At 46.7% G+C, this 14,539-nt stretch overlaps 1 protein-coding gene across 1 annotated transcript in view; it reads left to right on the forward strand.

The window, feature by feature from the left end:
- The window catches only part of LOC142774334 (uncharacterized), a 46,439-nt gene that overhangs the window by 17,064 nt on the left and 14,836 nt on the right, over window positions 1–14,539 (forward strand). The window contains exon 3 of the mRNA XM_075874728.1: window positions 908–1,071. Within this exon, the coding sequence (XP_075730843.1) occupies window positions 908–1,071 (164 nt within the window). The remainder of the gene's footprint in view (window positions 1–907; window positions 1,072–14,539) is intronic.

Consider the following 14,539-nt stretch of genomic DNA (forward strand, 5'->3'; position numbering starts at 1 on the left):
CATTGAATAATTGACCGTGGTGTAATACTAGTTTCGCGAGTGTTGTTGTAAACTGTTAGAGCTGTTTTCATTGCTTTGTTAAAAGTCGTACTCGCGACACTGTCGTATTGCTTGTGGTGCCGGTGTTATCAGTTATTTCTGCACTGTTCTTCTTTTTCTGTAACTCTCCTTTCGCTGCAACTCTACAACACTGCTGAGTATTCAGGCCTGCAGTGTTTTGAAATAAGTAAATGCATCAGGGATCATAGTAATACTTAGAGCTGATCTTTAAGGCACCCGTTCCTGTGCTGAGTGGCGTAGAGGTGTGCCGGCGTAATCGATAGAGCGAACACAGACTAAAGAAAGTGAACGCAGTCTGTCGACATCACAAGCCACTGGCCTCCAACCTTGCCTTCTTCCTCTGACAGGCGTGCTGGCCCTTCCGATGGAGCTCGGGTGCACATAAAGCCGGGCTGCCGCGTGCCCTAAGGCTGGCCTTGCTTGTCGTAACAGCGATGTCGGCGTTTCGTTCGATTCGCGACGCCTTCAATGCACCGAGTGCTGTGCCAATCATTTCAGCGCTGGCGGTTTTTGTGACAATAGGTAACGAATTTTAAAATGCTATAATGGTGCCTATAGCCAAAATTTTATATACGGTTTGCGTTGCCCCAGTACGAGGCCGCAATCCCAGTTGGCAGCAAGAAGTGTCATGATCGTCGGCGGTTTCAATTTTGTTTCATGATAAAAATATGAATCACCGTTTAGACACAAGACCCAGAAAATATAAGACACAGCACTGTGTGTACAACTTCCCGCCATCGTGCTTTGTCTCAACGCTCTTTTATATTTTTATCATGAAACGTCACCAACTCACCCAATCTTCTTGCCTGTTCCTGTTGAAGTAATGATACTATGTTGTTTCTCGCAGACATTGCCGACATGATCGCGTCTAGAGAGGAAAATGCCAATGAAGAAATACCGTCGTCGGCCACTGGGGGTGCGGAAGGCGTTTCTGGCGTAAAGGCATCGGTCACAACCAGGACTGAGTCTCGCATGAAGAAGTCCACGGTTGTCACGGTGGTGCATTCCAACGTGAGTTATCCTCCACCCGTTGTCGAATGCCTGTGAGTGACTGTGGTGTTTAAACGTACTTTAGCTGAGCTCGCATCAACACTTCCAGGACATGCACTTCGTTGAGTGACTGGTGGTCACGGTGATGACACCGCCGTACGCCGCAACCACCGTTCACTCAACCAAGTGGTAGCTGCTGTGTAGCATTTTTATACTTTCATATAAGTGAGAGCCATTCATCTGTGTCTGAAATCAGCATTAAAACTGTGCAAAACATAAAAAATGAACCAAATCTCCGTAGAGAACCCAGGTGGAATGGGAAGCAGCGGCGATGTGCAGAGCGTTGACCCGGTTAAAACTGGCGTCGACGCGGGTGCTTGAAGAACGGTTTGAAGCGAAACTTGTAGCGTTTACTCGAGTAAACGTTTGTTTGAAACGAAAATACACGGGAGGAAGGTTTGGTTTCCTGCAAGCTTCACCGCACAGATCAACGAGCCGAAGGAGCAGACAGATTTAGGCACGCGTCCGCAGCAGCCGCACGCAGCCTGCTAGCCATTTGCAATGGCAGGCTGCGTCCGTACGGGTGGGGGTGGGGGGGGGGGAAGTGGTTATGTTGTAAGAAGGAAAAGAAAAGAAAAGTGAGCCCCGTAACTATCTGCTTCATGGAGCGACACCTCAGCAGTAGCTCACAAGGGATGAGGTCAGGGGGGATTAAAAGGATAGGAATTAAGGTGTAGAGAGAGAGAGAGAAAGAGAGATGAGGTAAGCGTGGGAGCGACGACATATCGAGGGGATAGGAGAGATAGGAAAGATGGAAACATGGTCACAGAAGTCCGAGGACGGGGCACCACTTGCAAGAGCTCTTATCGGCGTCAGGAGATGGCCTAGAGCAAGTCCAGTCAGTCAGAGCTACACTGTTGTCGGAGATCGCGAGGGCACAACCGGTCGGCACGGAATCCAGCGAGCGAGTCGTGGTGCGTACGGCTGCTGTGGACGCGCAACTAAATATCTGTCTAGTGTTTTCACTCGACGTGTGGTCGAGCATTTCGGGCGGAGGAGAGGGTAAAGTGAGAGAGAAGTCTGTTGCAAGCGGGTGGAGAAGACAGCAGCTGCTGCGGGTGAGAGAGAGAGTGACGTCAACACGCAGCTGTGACTTGACCTACTTCGCCCTGATCCAACACCGGCGGAGAGGGGGTTGGTGTGGACACAAGGGACATATATATTCGACCTAGTCAAAGAGCTGCTTCGCATCTCAAACAAAAGATTTCGCTCAAGTGCGGGGCAATCAGTTAGAGAGCCACAAATTGTAAAGTACACAGTAAGGCTAAGAGCCAACCTTTTTGGATGAGAACTCGCTTAACAAAACAAAACGCTTGATGAAAAAATTAAGGTCACTTTAGGGACGAAAGCAGTTTCCGTGCTCTGGTTTCTCTGAATGCAAAATGAGCTTTGAAAGCACAACAAGGTTTACAAGCCGTCTTCTGATGCCTGTAGAAAATGGGCCCTCCGATCAACGAAGCGTCTCATTGATGTCATGATGTATCATCCTTCGTGTTAGGACACCTTTTGGGCCAAAAAGGTCACTTTTCAAAAGTCACTTTTTAAGGTAAAAAAAAAGCCAGGCTAGCCCGGAACACGCTGCATACTCGCAGCAAAAGCTGGAAGAGCGGCCTTTCACAGCATTTTCTATATACTATTTGGGTAACTGCTACAAGCACACTTGCGGGGTACACACTACGTCATGAATCACAAGTCTTGTGCAGGTATTCACTATGGCATTCTTCGTTATACTTCGGTGAAGTACACGCCTGCTACACGCTTGCCAGGAATTTCGTGCAATTTTTTATGGTGTGGCTGATGACGACGAAGAATTATGCATCGCGCTATTGTAATGGGCTGTACCATTCGACGACCTACTCATTACCTAATTCGTATTGTGTGACGCCTGGTTGTACCTTCACTGCTGTAAATCTTCCATTGCACCCATTAATGTGATTTCTTTCCCGATATGAAGGCTGTCCAGCGTCAGTGTGCCATGAAGTTCTAAGGACAGGTGTAGCTCAGTTGGAGATTACGGGGCTGGCGCGCAGAGGACTCGGGTTTGAATCCCGTTGTGCCTTTGCGTTGCTTAGTTATTTCTTCTCCCTCGCTTTGTGCGACAGTGGTTACTGACACTGGCGGCGGCGGACAACTACGGCCCACGCAACACGCGTTCTGATGTTATAATTGATTTCGCTCTAAAAGTCACTGAGAAGACACATTTTACGCTTGATGAGTCACGTAAGCTTTATACCATAATTTTAAAAATTCGGGGCACTGACTCGAACATGGCCGTTTAGATAGTCTTGGATACTCTCTAGAAATGCCTTATCTTTATTATAGCATTGTTTTATCTTTTGTCTACAGTGCCTCTGTTACAAATGCTCTGAAGTTCTCCCATCCTTTTCTCGCGGTTGAAAATACCATTTTACCGACTTTGCGCACGAGTGGGCGCTTTTGCATGCACACCACACTTCGGCTAAACTTTCCGCCTCCTGCATACGCAGTAACCCTGCCTCGAAGTTGTGGTTACAGCCAGATATTAGCACATTAGCATTTAGCAGCTGGTTACACCGAAATTTCTGTGTTGATGTAAGCTTAGTTGTGAACGAATGGTCAGCGATGTCCGTGATGTAAAAATCCGATTGCTTCTTGCTTCAAAAAAAAAAAAAATGGCAGGCCTGTGCGGAAGACGCTGCACAGTCAAAGCGAAAGCTAGACGAGCGGCTTTTCAGAGCCTTTTCTAAACACTCATTGGGTAACTACTGCAAGCACACTTGCTTGATACCCACTACGGCATTAATATTAAAAATTTTTGAGCAGTAGGCCGGCATCAGCTATGCTATTTTTGTAATTCTTTTTGAGAAGCGTGGTATCTGCTAAAGATTTGCAAGCAATTTTGTGCCAATTGTTTATGCAGTGGCTGATAACGATGAGGAATTCTGGCTTAAGTGGGTATGCGCCCCAGTTATTAGGGGAACAAGAACAATTTTTCGTTATGGGGGTGACAATTGAACGGCCGACTCATTCCGCTATTCGCATTGTGCGATGACTGGCTGTTCTGTCACTGTTTTAAAAACGCTTTTAAGTTGCTTTAGAAGACATTGCACCTGCCTAAGGCAAGTTTGCCAACAAGTCACAAGCACCAGCGTAGCTCAGTTGCAGAATACTGGGCTGGAACCCAGTGTACCCGGGTTTCGAGCCCTATCGTGTCTTAGGCGCTACGTTAATTTTTTTTTCTATTTCGGGCAATGTTGTTACAGACACAGCAAACTGCATTTGCTATGGGTACAGGACACCACAGATGATATTTGAACGAATTTTTTGTTAATGCCTTGTCATTGTATTATTGTGTTTGCCCCTCTTGCATGGGCCAGCATATTGGCTTGCAGTATCGATAAATCAATGAATAATAAAAATAAATAGCGGGATCTTTAGCCGCAGTATCCCTGAGTGGGCCACCATCCCAGATTTGCCAGATACGGCTCACGTGAAAGCGCTAAGGCTCCGAAATGCTTTTGCATTGGGGAATAGGTCATTTGAATAAATGCAAAATTTCGATCATTTTAGGTATTGCTGGAATAAACTGTTGTGTGTATCTCACCAGTTAGAAGTTACTTGTACCAGACTGCGCTCTACAGTTCCACAACTAAATAATTACCATAACAAAGCTCGACCCAGGGCATCCCCGCTGTGCATTTTCGCAACGAAATCGAAACAATTCAGCTTTTTTTTTATTCTGTCGTCGTTACTCTTATCAGAAAAAAATTATTTTTAGAAGCCCCATTACAGAAGCTAGGAATTCAAGTAAATGTACCAGTACTTTTATCACTTGGCGGCACTTCATTTGGTTACTGCCACAGAGATATATGCTGCACTGTGTCTGATTACATCAACGCAACTAAAATATTACCGTGCTAGTGAACCCTTACCTTTTCACATGTTTAGTTTATAATTCGTAGCGATGTCTGCCAAAAACAAGAGATGGTTTCACCACTTGCTCAGCAAACATTTTTGTTTATTGGTGGTATTATCTCTAAACTAATTTTTACGATTGGCTTTAATTTCATTTTAGCTTCATTTAGGTATCCTGCCGCCCGGTTCTTGGCCCATCCCCCTCAGTGGGTGAGCGTCATCCATCTGAGGTCATCAGCATCATCAGCAGTATCCGACCCTGGTAATAGGGGGACAAGAACAATTGCTTTGTTATGGGTTGGAGCATTAGACAGCTGACTCGTTCCGCTATTCGCATTGTGCGATGACTGGTTGTTCTGTCACTGTTTTAAAACGCTTTATATAAGTTGCTTTAGAAGACATTGCGCCTGCCTAAGGCAAAATTGTCAACAAGTCACAAGCACCAGCAGTGGTCGAATACTGGGCTGGCCTCCAGCGGACCCGGGTTTCGAGCCCCATTGCGTCTTAGGTGCTAGGTTTTTTTCTCTATTTCGGGCAATGTGGTTACGGACATCGGCGGGGGCAGACAACTGCGTGTTACCCGAGTTGTGATCTCATAACAGCTTTGCTGTAAAAACCGTCTGACCGTGTGAGAATCGAAGTCAGGCCGTCTGCATGGCAAGCAGGTGTTATGCCACGCGGACGCGATGTTGCTTGAAACTTTTTCAGAGTAGCGAAACAACTATATGAATGTCATGTAGTGGAAGGAAGAAGTGTCCTTAACTCATTACATGCGTGGCAGGCGCGTATATTCATGCCACACGCTGAATCATGAGACTCAGCGACGAGTACTTGTTCTAAAGCATCTCCCGTTAGAAAGCACTCAGGCATATTTTAATCATCAGCTGCGAAAGCATCATGAAAATGAACAGCAGTACAGCTTCGAATATTGCCATAAGAATGCATCGTGAGCCCTTCGCTGATTTACAAAAAAATATGGCGTGATAACATTTCAATTGTATTTTATAGGGTAGGGCCAAACGGCCGATGTTTGGAGCACAGTCACTCATTTCCTTGCGGCATGTTTGAAGCAGGAACTGAAATATTTGACGAGACTATTCACTGCTGCGCACGAGGCCATCTACATTCTAATCTTGAAGGCGAAGCTTTGAAATCCTCCACGTAATTTTCTTTCTTTTTTGAGACGCCTACGAAGCGATCGTAACATTTCGCACTTACGATTAAAGGTGCTTTACACAGCTGGTAGGTGGTGTGTTAACTCTTAACCGGATGCCAATATCTGGTTAACCTCCCGGCCTTCCTTTTTTTTCTCTTTCTTTTTCAGGCATAAGTTATCATGCACAGTCTACTAACGCACAAACTTTGAGCGCCATTCTAAGCCATCCTGCATTCTGCTGAAATTTAAAGAATGTCGCGATACGGTAATTGTTTTTTCTGAATATTTATTCTTAATAGTAATCAAAGATAAATTTATCCTAAAATTTATCCTGCGATGTTGTTCTTGCGTAATTTGAATGAAATCTCGCACCAGAAAATATGTAGAAAATTGCACCAGAAAATTGTTTTCAGCTGCAATGATTCAAGGATATATATTTTAGTTCTTGTCGTGGTTCACGGAAAGCCGCAAACCGTACGACACGTCGAACTTGATAGTGACTGCAGCAAAGTAATCACGTACATCCATGTAAAAAAGATTTGGCACACATTCATTGTGTCGCACCTTGAAATAAACGAGATCCTAATGTATATTGCCATTATTGACAAAAATAGAACAACCAAGTTGTGTGCAAAACTGTATGAAGAGAAAACGAGAAAGTAGCATGCAAATGTTCCAGCTGAGTCAGAATGTTCCACCTCGATCGTACAAACGAATGCATCGCTTTCCGCTAGGGCACCAAACGTGGTGGCAGGTGGCCTCGCGCAAAACCTTTGCCACGTCAATCATCGCGCGAAACAAAGGCGTGGATTGTTCCCCGACTGCGTAATGTAATGCCGCGAAAGCAACGCCCAGGCGTATTGTAATGTATACATTTCGGTTGTATTCATTGAAGACACAGCCCCTGAGGTAGAAAGCAGATTGCGCACCCAATTCGTAGATTGTGACGAACCTATTGACATAAATGTCTATGCCCTTCAGGTATTTGTATCCAAATGTACGAGGTAAGAAATGCAGCGAACAGGAATGATGCGCTTTAGCAGCTTCGCTATACAATATCGGTGAGTCATGTATGAGCAAGACGTATATTCCTCGCGAATCTCGGTAAAGCTAAGAAAACGATCTGACTCCTTCACGATACCATGGCATGTGCGCTCGGCTCCTAGCGGAAAAGCCGAAGGATTTCATTCTGGCGTTACCGGTTGCCCCGGTCTCCCCCAAAACTATACCAGAAGGGGAGAGGTCAGCACTGGAAAGTTAAAAAAGCTGATTACGTTTTGAGTGGCGTTGCTGACCCCTATGAAAGAGACATTATCCTCTATGCGGTGAGGACTCTTACAATTGCGGTTTATACAATAATGTAATCAACTAGGTTTCTTCGTTGGCTTTGGTTGTAGATTTCCCGGGATTAATAATATTTTTTTTCCTTAAGGGAGTAGACAGGAATTCTAAATATTTTCAGGTTGTTGTTTTGAATGTGAACGCAGGTGTAAGGATTACCAAAAAGAGTGTCGTGGCGCTTAGGAATGCAGCGAATGAATTTCAGGGGCGAAGCTCCTTACGCCATGGGTCGTACATTCCGTGTTTGTAGTATAGTATCCACCTCTCGTTTAGTCCTTGGAATCTCTGCTGGATGGCGGTACTTCTTTGTGATGAATACGTGATGAAAAGACACGAGATGGTGGTAGTTGAAGTGTTCACCAGACGGACGGAAGGACGGACGAACGGACAGACGGACAGACGCACGCACGCAAGCATGCTTCGCCCCACTCATCATTCGCTGCGTAGGTATGCTGGGTTTGTTTTTATACCGCGGCTTTAAAAGAGAAATTTTGGTTTAGGAATCGGGAGGGTGACTTCGCAGTGATATTGCGATAGAGGTCTGACGTTATGCGGATACTGCAACTCGCAATATACAGGTGTACGCAGTCTGTTTGCTGTCAGGGACACGTGGTTCACGTAAACAATGATGAGTGAATTGTCGTCCAGAGGCTCTCGCATTGACTTCTGCTACTTAGGCGGCAGGCAGGACGCGAATTTCATAGACCCAGTGGACGACGAAGTGTTTCTCTGCTGAACGCTGCTTATTTCATTTAGGTTTTTTTCAATGAATTTACGCATTATCCGAGGATCATTGCTCTCCTGTGGGCAGTGATGGATCCAGACCCCACAGTACGCAATCCGGACTTGGCGTCTCCTTCGAAGTCAACCTGAAGGAAGCGACACAGCTAGGAGGACGACAGCACCAGTGACAGCATTGAACTGTACACGGCGAGTAGTGAAGACAGTGGCGACGATTTCATCCCTGCAGTGAAGCGTAAAGCTAAAAGGAGAATGGTCGGTGCGTCTTCGCCAGCTGGCGTCTCCACCGTGAAGGCAGCGTGGAGTCCTAAATGCCATATCATACTTTTTGTTCCTGTCGACTCTTCGATCAACCCGAAGAACATGAACAGGCAAGAGATATCAGCGCGTCTCGAGGCTATCATGCCTAATGAGATAAAAGATAATAGACTCAACCCACGGAAGAATATCTTGGCCTTAGACGTTGAGCACCCGGCTGCACTACATACCTTGCGAAATGTCTCGAAGCATGGAGGCATCAATCTCAGTGCCTACATTCCACAGGATAGTGACACGACGATGGGCGTCCTTTATGACGTTGATATTTCCATACCGAACGCAGACCTTCCTGTGCTGATAAAACCAGCTACTGAGGCAACGGACGTATAGCAAGTATGCCAGCTTGGCAAATCCTGCTGCATCAAGGTGACCTTCAGAGGTGATTGCATTCCATCACATGTAAAAGTTGGTCATTTTCGTCACGTTGTCCAACCTTACATCTCAAAGCCACTACAATGCCACAACTGTCTAAAATTGGGTCATGTTAGTGCTGTGTGTTGCAACAAGCAAGCATGCCCACATTCGACCGGACCCCACAAAGCAGAGGCTTGCCAAGCAACTCTCCTAAAATGCAGCACCTGCAACGGGAACCATGAGACCTCATCCAAAAACTGCCCAGTACTCAAGAAGGAGAGGAGCATTCTGGGGCAAATGGGGAAAGACAGATCCTCACGAAATGAAGCGGTAACGGTTGTTCAACGACGGCGTTCCCGTCGACGGCAGTGCTCGAAGAAAAGAAAAAGCAGCCCTGTGCCGAAAGTGCCTTCACTTACGCCGCCACCACCACCGCCGCCAAGACCACAGCGACCTTTCCCGCGCCCGCCACCAGGTAGGGTACGTCCAGGGGTGCTGGAAGACACTGTGGCGCAACAGAGAACATCTTGCTCTGACTGGCCCGTTTTACCGCGGGTACACGTGTCTACAGAACCACGACATCGACAGTCAACAACAGATATGCCCTCAGCAGGCAGTCTATCTGCCCAAGAGGTACAAGTTTTCTCTGTATTGAGGTCATTCATAAGTGTTATTTGCACTCTCCTGGCTAGTCTACAAATCCCTGCCACTAAATGCGCGCTGCAAGTCTTGGGCACACTAGAACAAATTCTTGCCGGACTTCAGTAACAAGATGGCGCATCATAGACCACATCAGTCTTTCCGAGAAAAAGTCTAGCGTACTTCCATAGTTCAGTGGAACGCCAGAAGTCTACTATGGAAAATGCCTGAGTTTAGACAGTTCATTTTCGAGAATAAGTTTCCCATCATCATCACTTGTCAAACACATTTTTCTAAAATACCTCGACTGTTGGGGTATGAATCGTTCGTTTCTTCATCGTGCATTGAGCGAAGTCAAGTTGCTGTGTACATCCGTAAAGAACTCACTTATGTTCGCCAAAGAGTAGAATCTCACAATGGAAATCACTATGTGTGGCTATATGTTGAAAAGAAGGAATTGTCGTTTACACTGGTAGGCGCTATATAGCGCCGTCACGTCGACTGGATCAACAGATATTAAGTGATATATTTGCAACGTCTTCAGAAACTTGGATATGTATGGGTGATTTCAAGAGAGAGAGAAACGAGAAATAAGGAAGGCAGGGAGGTTAACCAGATGCTAGTATCCGGCATGCTACCCTACACTGAGGTTGGGGAATAGGGGGTTGAAAGAGAAAGAAGAGTAAAAAGTAAATAAGAGAAAAACACCGACACACACGCACACAAAATCAGTCCACTCAGAGGCGTTCCGACAGGCCAGTAGTTCGTAAGAAGCCCAGTAGCGCTTGCACGGCTTTTTTCTGGGACGATGAGTCATGACGATGGCGCAGTATACTTTCTTCTGACAGCGGCTGGTCATCTAACCTGTTTAGTTTATTAGAAAGGTGTTGACTTTACAGGTTGTATTTCGGGCAGTCACACAGGATATGTTGAATTGTTTCTTCATCTCCGCAGTGTGCACAGTCGGCAGTGTCGTCCATACCTATGCGGAACGCGTACGCACGGGTAAACGCGACTCCCAACCATAGTCTGCACAGAGCAGTAGCGTCACCTCGTCGAATTTTTGTTGGAAGCTGCATGCTTAACGTTGGATCAAGGGATCGTAATCTTGCATGCGTAAAGAGAGGCTCATTCCAAAGAGCCAGGGAACGTTGGCGAGCATGCATGCGGAGCCTCCTAGCAGCGTCCGTCCTTGAGAGAGGTATTGACTGGTCGTTGTCTTCTGTATGGGCTGAACGGGCAGCTTGATCAGCTCGTTCGTTACCGACAATTCCACAGTGGCTTGGCAACCACTGAAATATAACGTGGTGCCCTTTCTCTGTTATATGGTGTAGCATTTCTGCTGTTTCAAATATCAACTGCTCGTGTGGACCACGGCGTAGATTTGACAGAAGTGACTGCAGTGCCGGCTTGCAGTCGCAGAAAATCGTCCACCGTTGCGTGCTCTGGCCGTTAATGAAACGCAGTGCAGCGCGAAGTGCTGCAAGCTCTGGTGCCGTTGTTGTGGTTGCATGAGCTGTCCTGAATTTGATGGTTGTGGCGTGCGTTGGAATAACGACCGCCGCTGTTGAGCCGTTTGGCAGGGCGGAGCCGTCGGTGTAGACGTGGGTGCAGTCTTGGTACTTCTCGTACAGCAGAAGTAAGGCGAGCTGCTTGAGGGCTGGTATTGAGAAATCTCGTTTTTTCTGGATGCCTGGTATTGTCAGGTTGATAACTGGCTGTTTGAGGCACCATGGAGGAATTGAAGGTCTCGCCGCGGGCGTAAAACCAGTTGGTAGGGAGTCACCATGTGTAGTTATTGTTCGACAAAATGACGTATGAGGTCTATCCACTGGCAGAGAGGCTAGGTGGTGATGGGGAGTCCGGCCCACATGCCTTATGTGTGTTCTCAAAGCTTCAATTTCAATATGGGTCTGCACGAGGTGGTCTTTGGCTATAGCTATAGTCGCCATTGTTGAGGCACCCTGAGGAAGACCTAGACATATTCGAAGCGCCTGTGCTTGAACGCTTTGTATCATGCGTCGACGTGTTTTGCTGGCGTTTGATAATGCAGGCAGACTGTATCGTAAAAAGCCAAGGAAAAGCACCCTATACAGTCGTAACATAGCATTAGGCTGCATTCCCCAAGTCTTTCCAGTGAGAAACTTGAAAAGATGCCATATGCCTGTCAATCGCTTTTTCAAATACGACACATGAGGGCTCCATGATATGTCTCTGTCGACTATGACACCCAGAAATTTGTGAGATCGACGATACGGTATATTTTGACCGTTAATTGACATTCTGTAATTCAACATGGGTTTGCGCGTAAATGCCAGAAGAGCGCACTTTCCGGAGGAAATTTCCAGGCCTCGATTGCGTAGATACAATATAGTTGCACTAGCAGCTCTGTATTCTCGCTCGTAACTGCAGGCGAGTTACCGCAGATGTCCAGATGCAGATGTCATCAGCGTATGTTGATAGATAAATATTGTTTGGTAGGTGCGTATGGAGAGCGATTAGTGTTATATTGAATAGCACAGGGCTCAGTACACCACCCTGAGGGACGCCATGACATTTGAAATGTGTAGACGTGTTCCCGGTCTCTGTACTCACAAAATATGATCGCATTTGGAGATAACTGCGTATCCACTTAAACATTCGGCCACCCACTCCAATCTCTACTAGTGCGGTAAGGACGGCTTCATGTGTAACGTTATCATAGGCTCCTTTGACGTCAAGGAACAGACAGGCGCAAAGACGCTTATGGCCTTTCTCGTGTTCAACGTACGTGATTAGGTCGATGACGCTATCGATCGATGATCGACCACGTCGAAAGCCAGCCATGGCATTTGGGTAGATCTCATGATACTCCAAGTACCACTCGAGTCGGCCGAGAATCATTCTCTCCATCACTTTACCCACGCAACTAGCCAATGCGATCGGGCGATAGGAGGAGAGTTCCAATGATGATTTGCCAGGTTTTAGTAATGGTACTAGACGACTAGTTTTCCAACTTAACGGGACAGTGCCCTCTAGCCAACAATCATTATATAGCTGAAGTAGAGCTATTTTCGCGCGCTCACCCAGATGACACAGGGCTCTGTAGGAGATTCCGTGAGGTCCTGGTGCAGAGGTCTGTTTGAATGAAGCGAGTGCTGCTTTGAGCTCCTCAATGGTGAACGGGTAGTCCATACAGGAGTCACGTGGTGGCGGACAACTGCTCGAAAGTGGTGAGATGCTGATGGCTGTAGTTTGCCCTGATATTCCGGCACAGAACTCTTCAGCAACGTCCACATCTGGTCGATTTTGGTGAAGGGCTAAGGCCTTGAATGGTGACTTCTGAATGGGCGATGATCGCAAACCTCTAACCGTCCTCCATATCTGCGGTAAAGGCTTACGAGGGTCGAGTGACTCGCAGAAAATAATCCAGCGTTGGAATTCTAACTTGTCCAACTGACGTTTGATCTTCTTCTGCATACGTCTAGCAGTCCGTAAATCTTCTATGTCCTTCGTGCGCCGGTACCTTCTTTCAGCTCGTCGTCGCAAGGCTCGAAGCCGCTCCAGCTCTATGTCGATGTCCATGATTCTTACAGGGCATGGGATCGTACACACAGTCTCTTTTACATTGCTCTTGATGGCCTCTTGTAAGTCGGATATGTGTTCTTGGCATTGGTCTTCCATACGGGACTGAAATTTTTTCCAGTCCACTCTTTTAATGATGTCGCCCACTTTAGGAGGCGACAATCCTCTGATCTTGACTTATGTTGGAATGTGATCACTCCCGTGCGTTTCTATATCCGTGAACCATTCAGTATGTTTCACTAGGCTTCGCGAAACAAAAGCCAAGTCGAGACAGCTACTGTATGTGGAGCCACGTAAAAATGTAGGACTGCCATCATTCAGTAACCAAAGTTGGTTGTCGGAGGCAAAAGACACCAAGCTTCTGCCCTTCATGTTGGTATTCTGACTTCCCCATACTGTGTGATGAGCGTTAAAATCCCCAATGATAACACACGGGTCAGGAGTTAACGTTATGATGTCTCGTAATCTTTTTTGATCGAAACGGCTTGATGGTGATAGGTATGCGCCAACCACAGTGATGTTGAGCCTCCTCTTTTTCACTCTTAAGCATACGTATTGGTTTCCGTCATGAGGTCGTACAGGTTGAAGGATGTAAGTGAGGTCTCGGCGAATGTACACCAGAACCTTGCTGCTTTCAGTAACAGTAGACGACATAAAAGGTTCGTATCCCGAGAGTCGTATTGCACTCGATAAGTTCGGCTCACAAATGACAATTACGGGAAACATATTGACGTACAAAAATCGATGAAAGTCACCAAAGCGCGATCTCAGTCCCGTGGCATTCCACTGCAGTATTGCTGCTTTACGAACCTCATCCCGGAAAGACAGTGGTGGGTTAGCCATGGTCTACTCTAGGGCTGCTAGCACTGGACTAAGCTCGTCCAGTACTTTAAGGGCACTATTGGCTGACGGTGTATTCATGTCGCTTAACAACTTGCGAATGGTGTCCACTAATGATCTTAGCATCACCATCACGCGATGATCTGGCTTCCCGGCCGTCGCAGCATTTTGTGCTTCTTCTTGAGGCGGCTTCTGTTGAGGCTCGACAGGTCGTGTAGGCGGCTTCTGTTGAGGCTCAACAGATCGTCTAGGCTGAAGGGGTGGCCATTCCTTTGGAGAGAGAGATCTTCCAGCATCTTCTCTTTCAGCGCAGATGTTTGCCGTGCTAGGAGCCGCACCTGTCGATTTCACTTGAGTTTCTGACTTTCTCGTCAGATTTTGCACTGTCTTTCGTGAGGACCTTCGACGATGACGGCGCCTTCGCCTTACTTTTTGCGCAGATTCTCTATGAGTCGAGTTGTCTCGCACCATTTGCCTCAGAATATAAATCTCTTTCTTAATCTGAGGACAGTCCTTGGAGGAAGCACTATGAGCTCCTTGGCAGTTGGGGCATTTCAACGTAGTTGCATTACAGTCGTCTTC

Source organism: Rhipicephalus microplus, chromosome 10 (assembly GCF_043290135.1).
Source record: "Rhipicephalus microplus isolate Deutch F79 chromosome 10, USDA_Rmic, whole genome shotgun sequence".
In the NCBI taxonomy this organism is placed as follows: domain Eukaryota; kingdom Metazoa; phylum Arthropoda; class Arachnida; order Ixodida; family Ixodidae; genus Rhipicephalus; species Rhipicephalus microplus.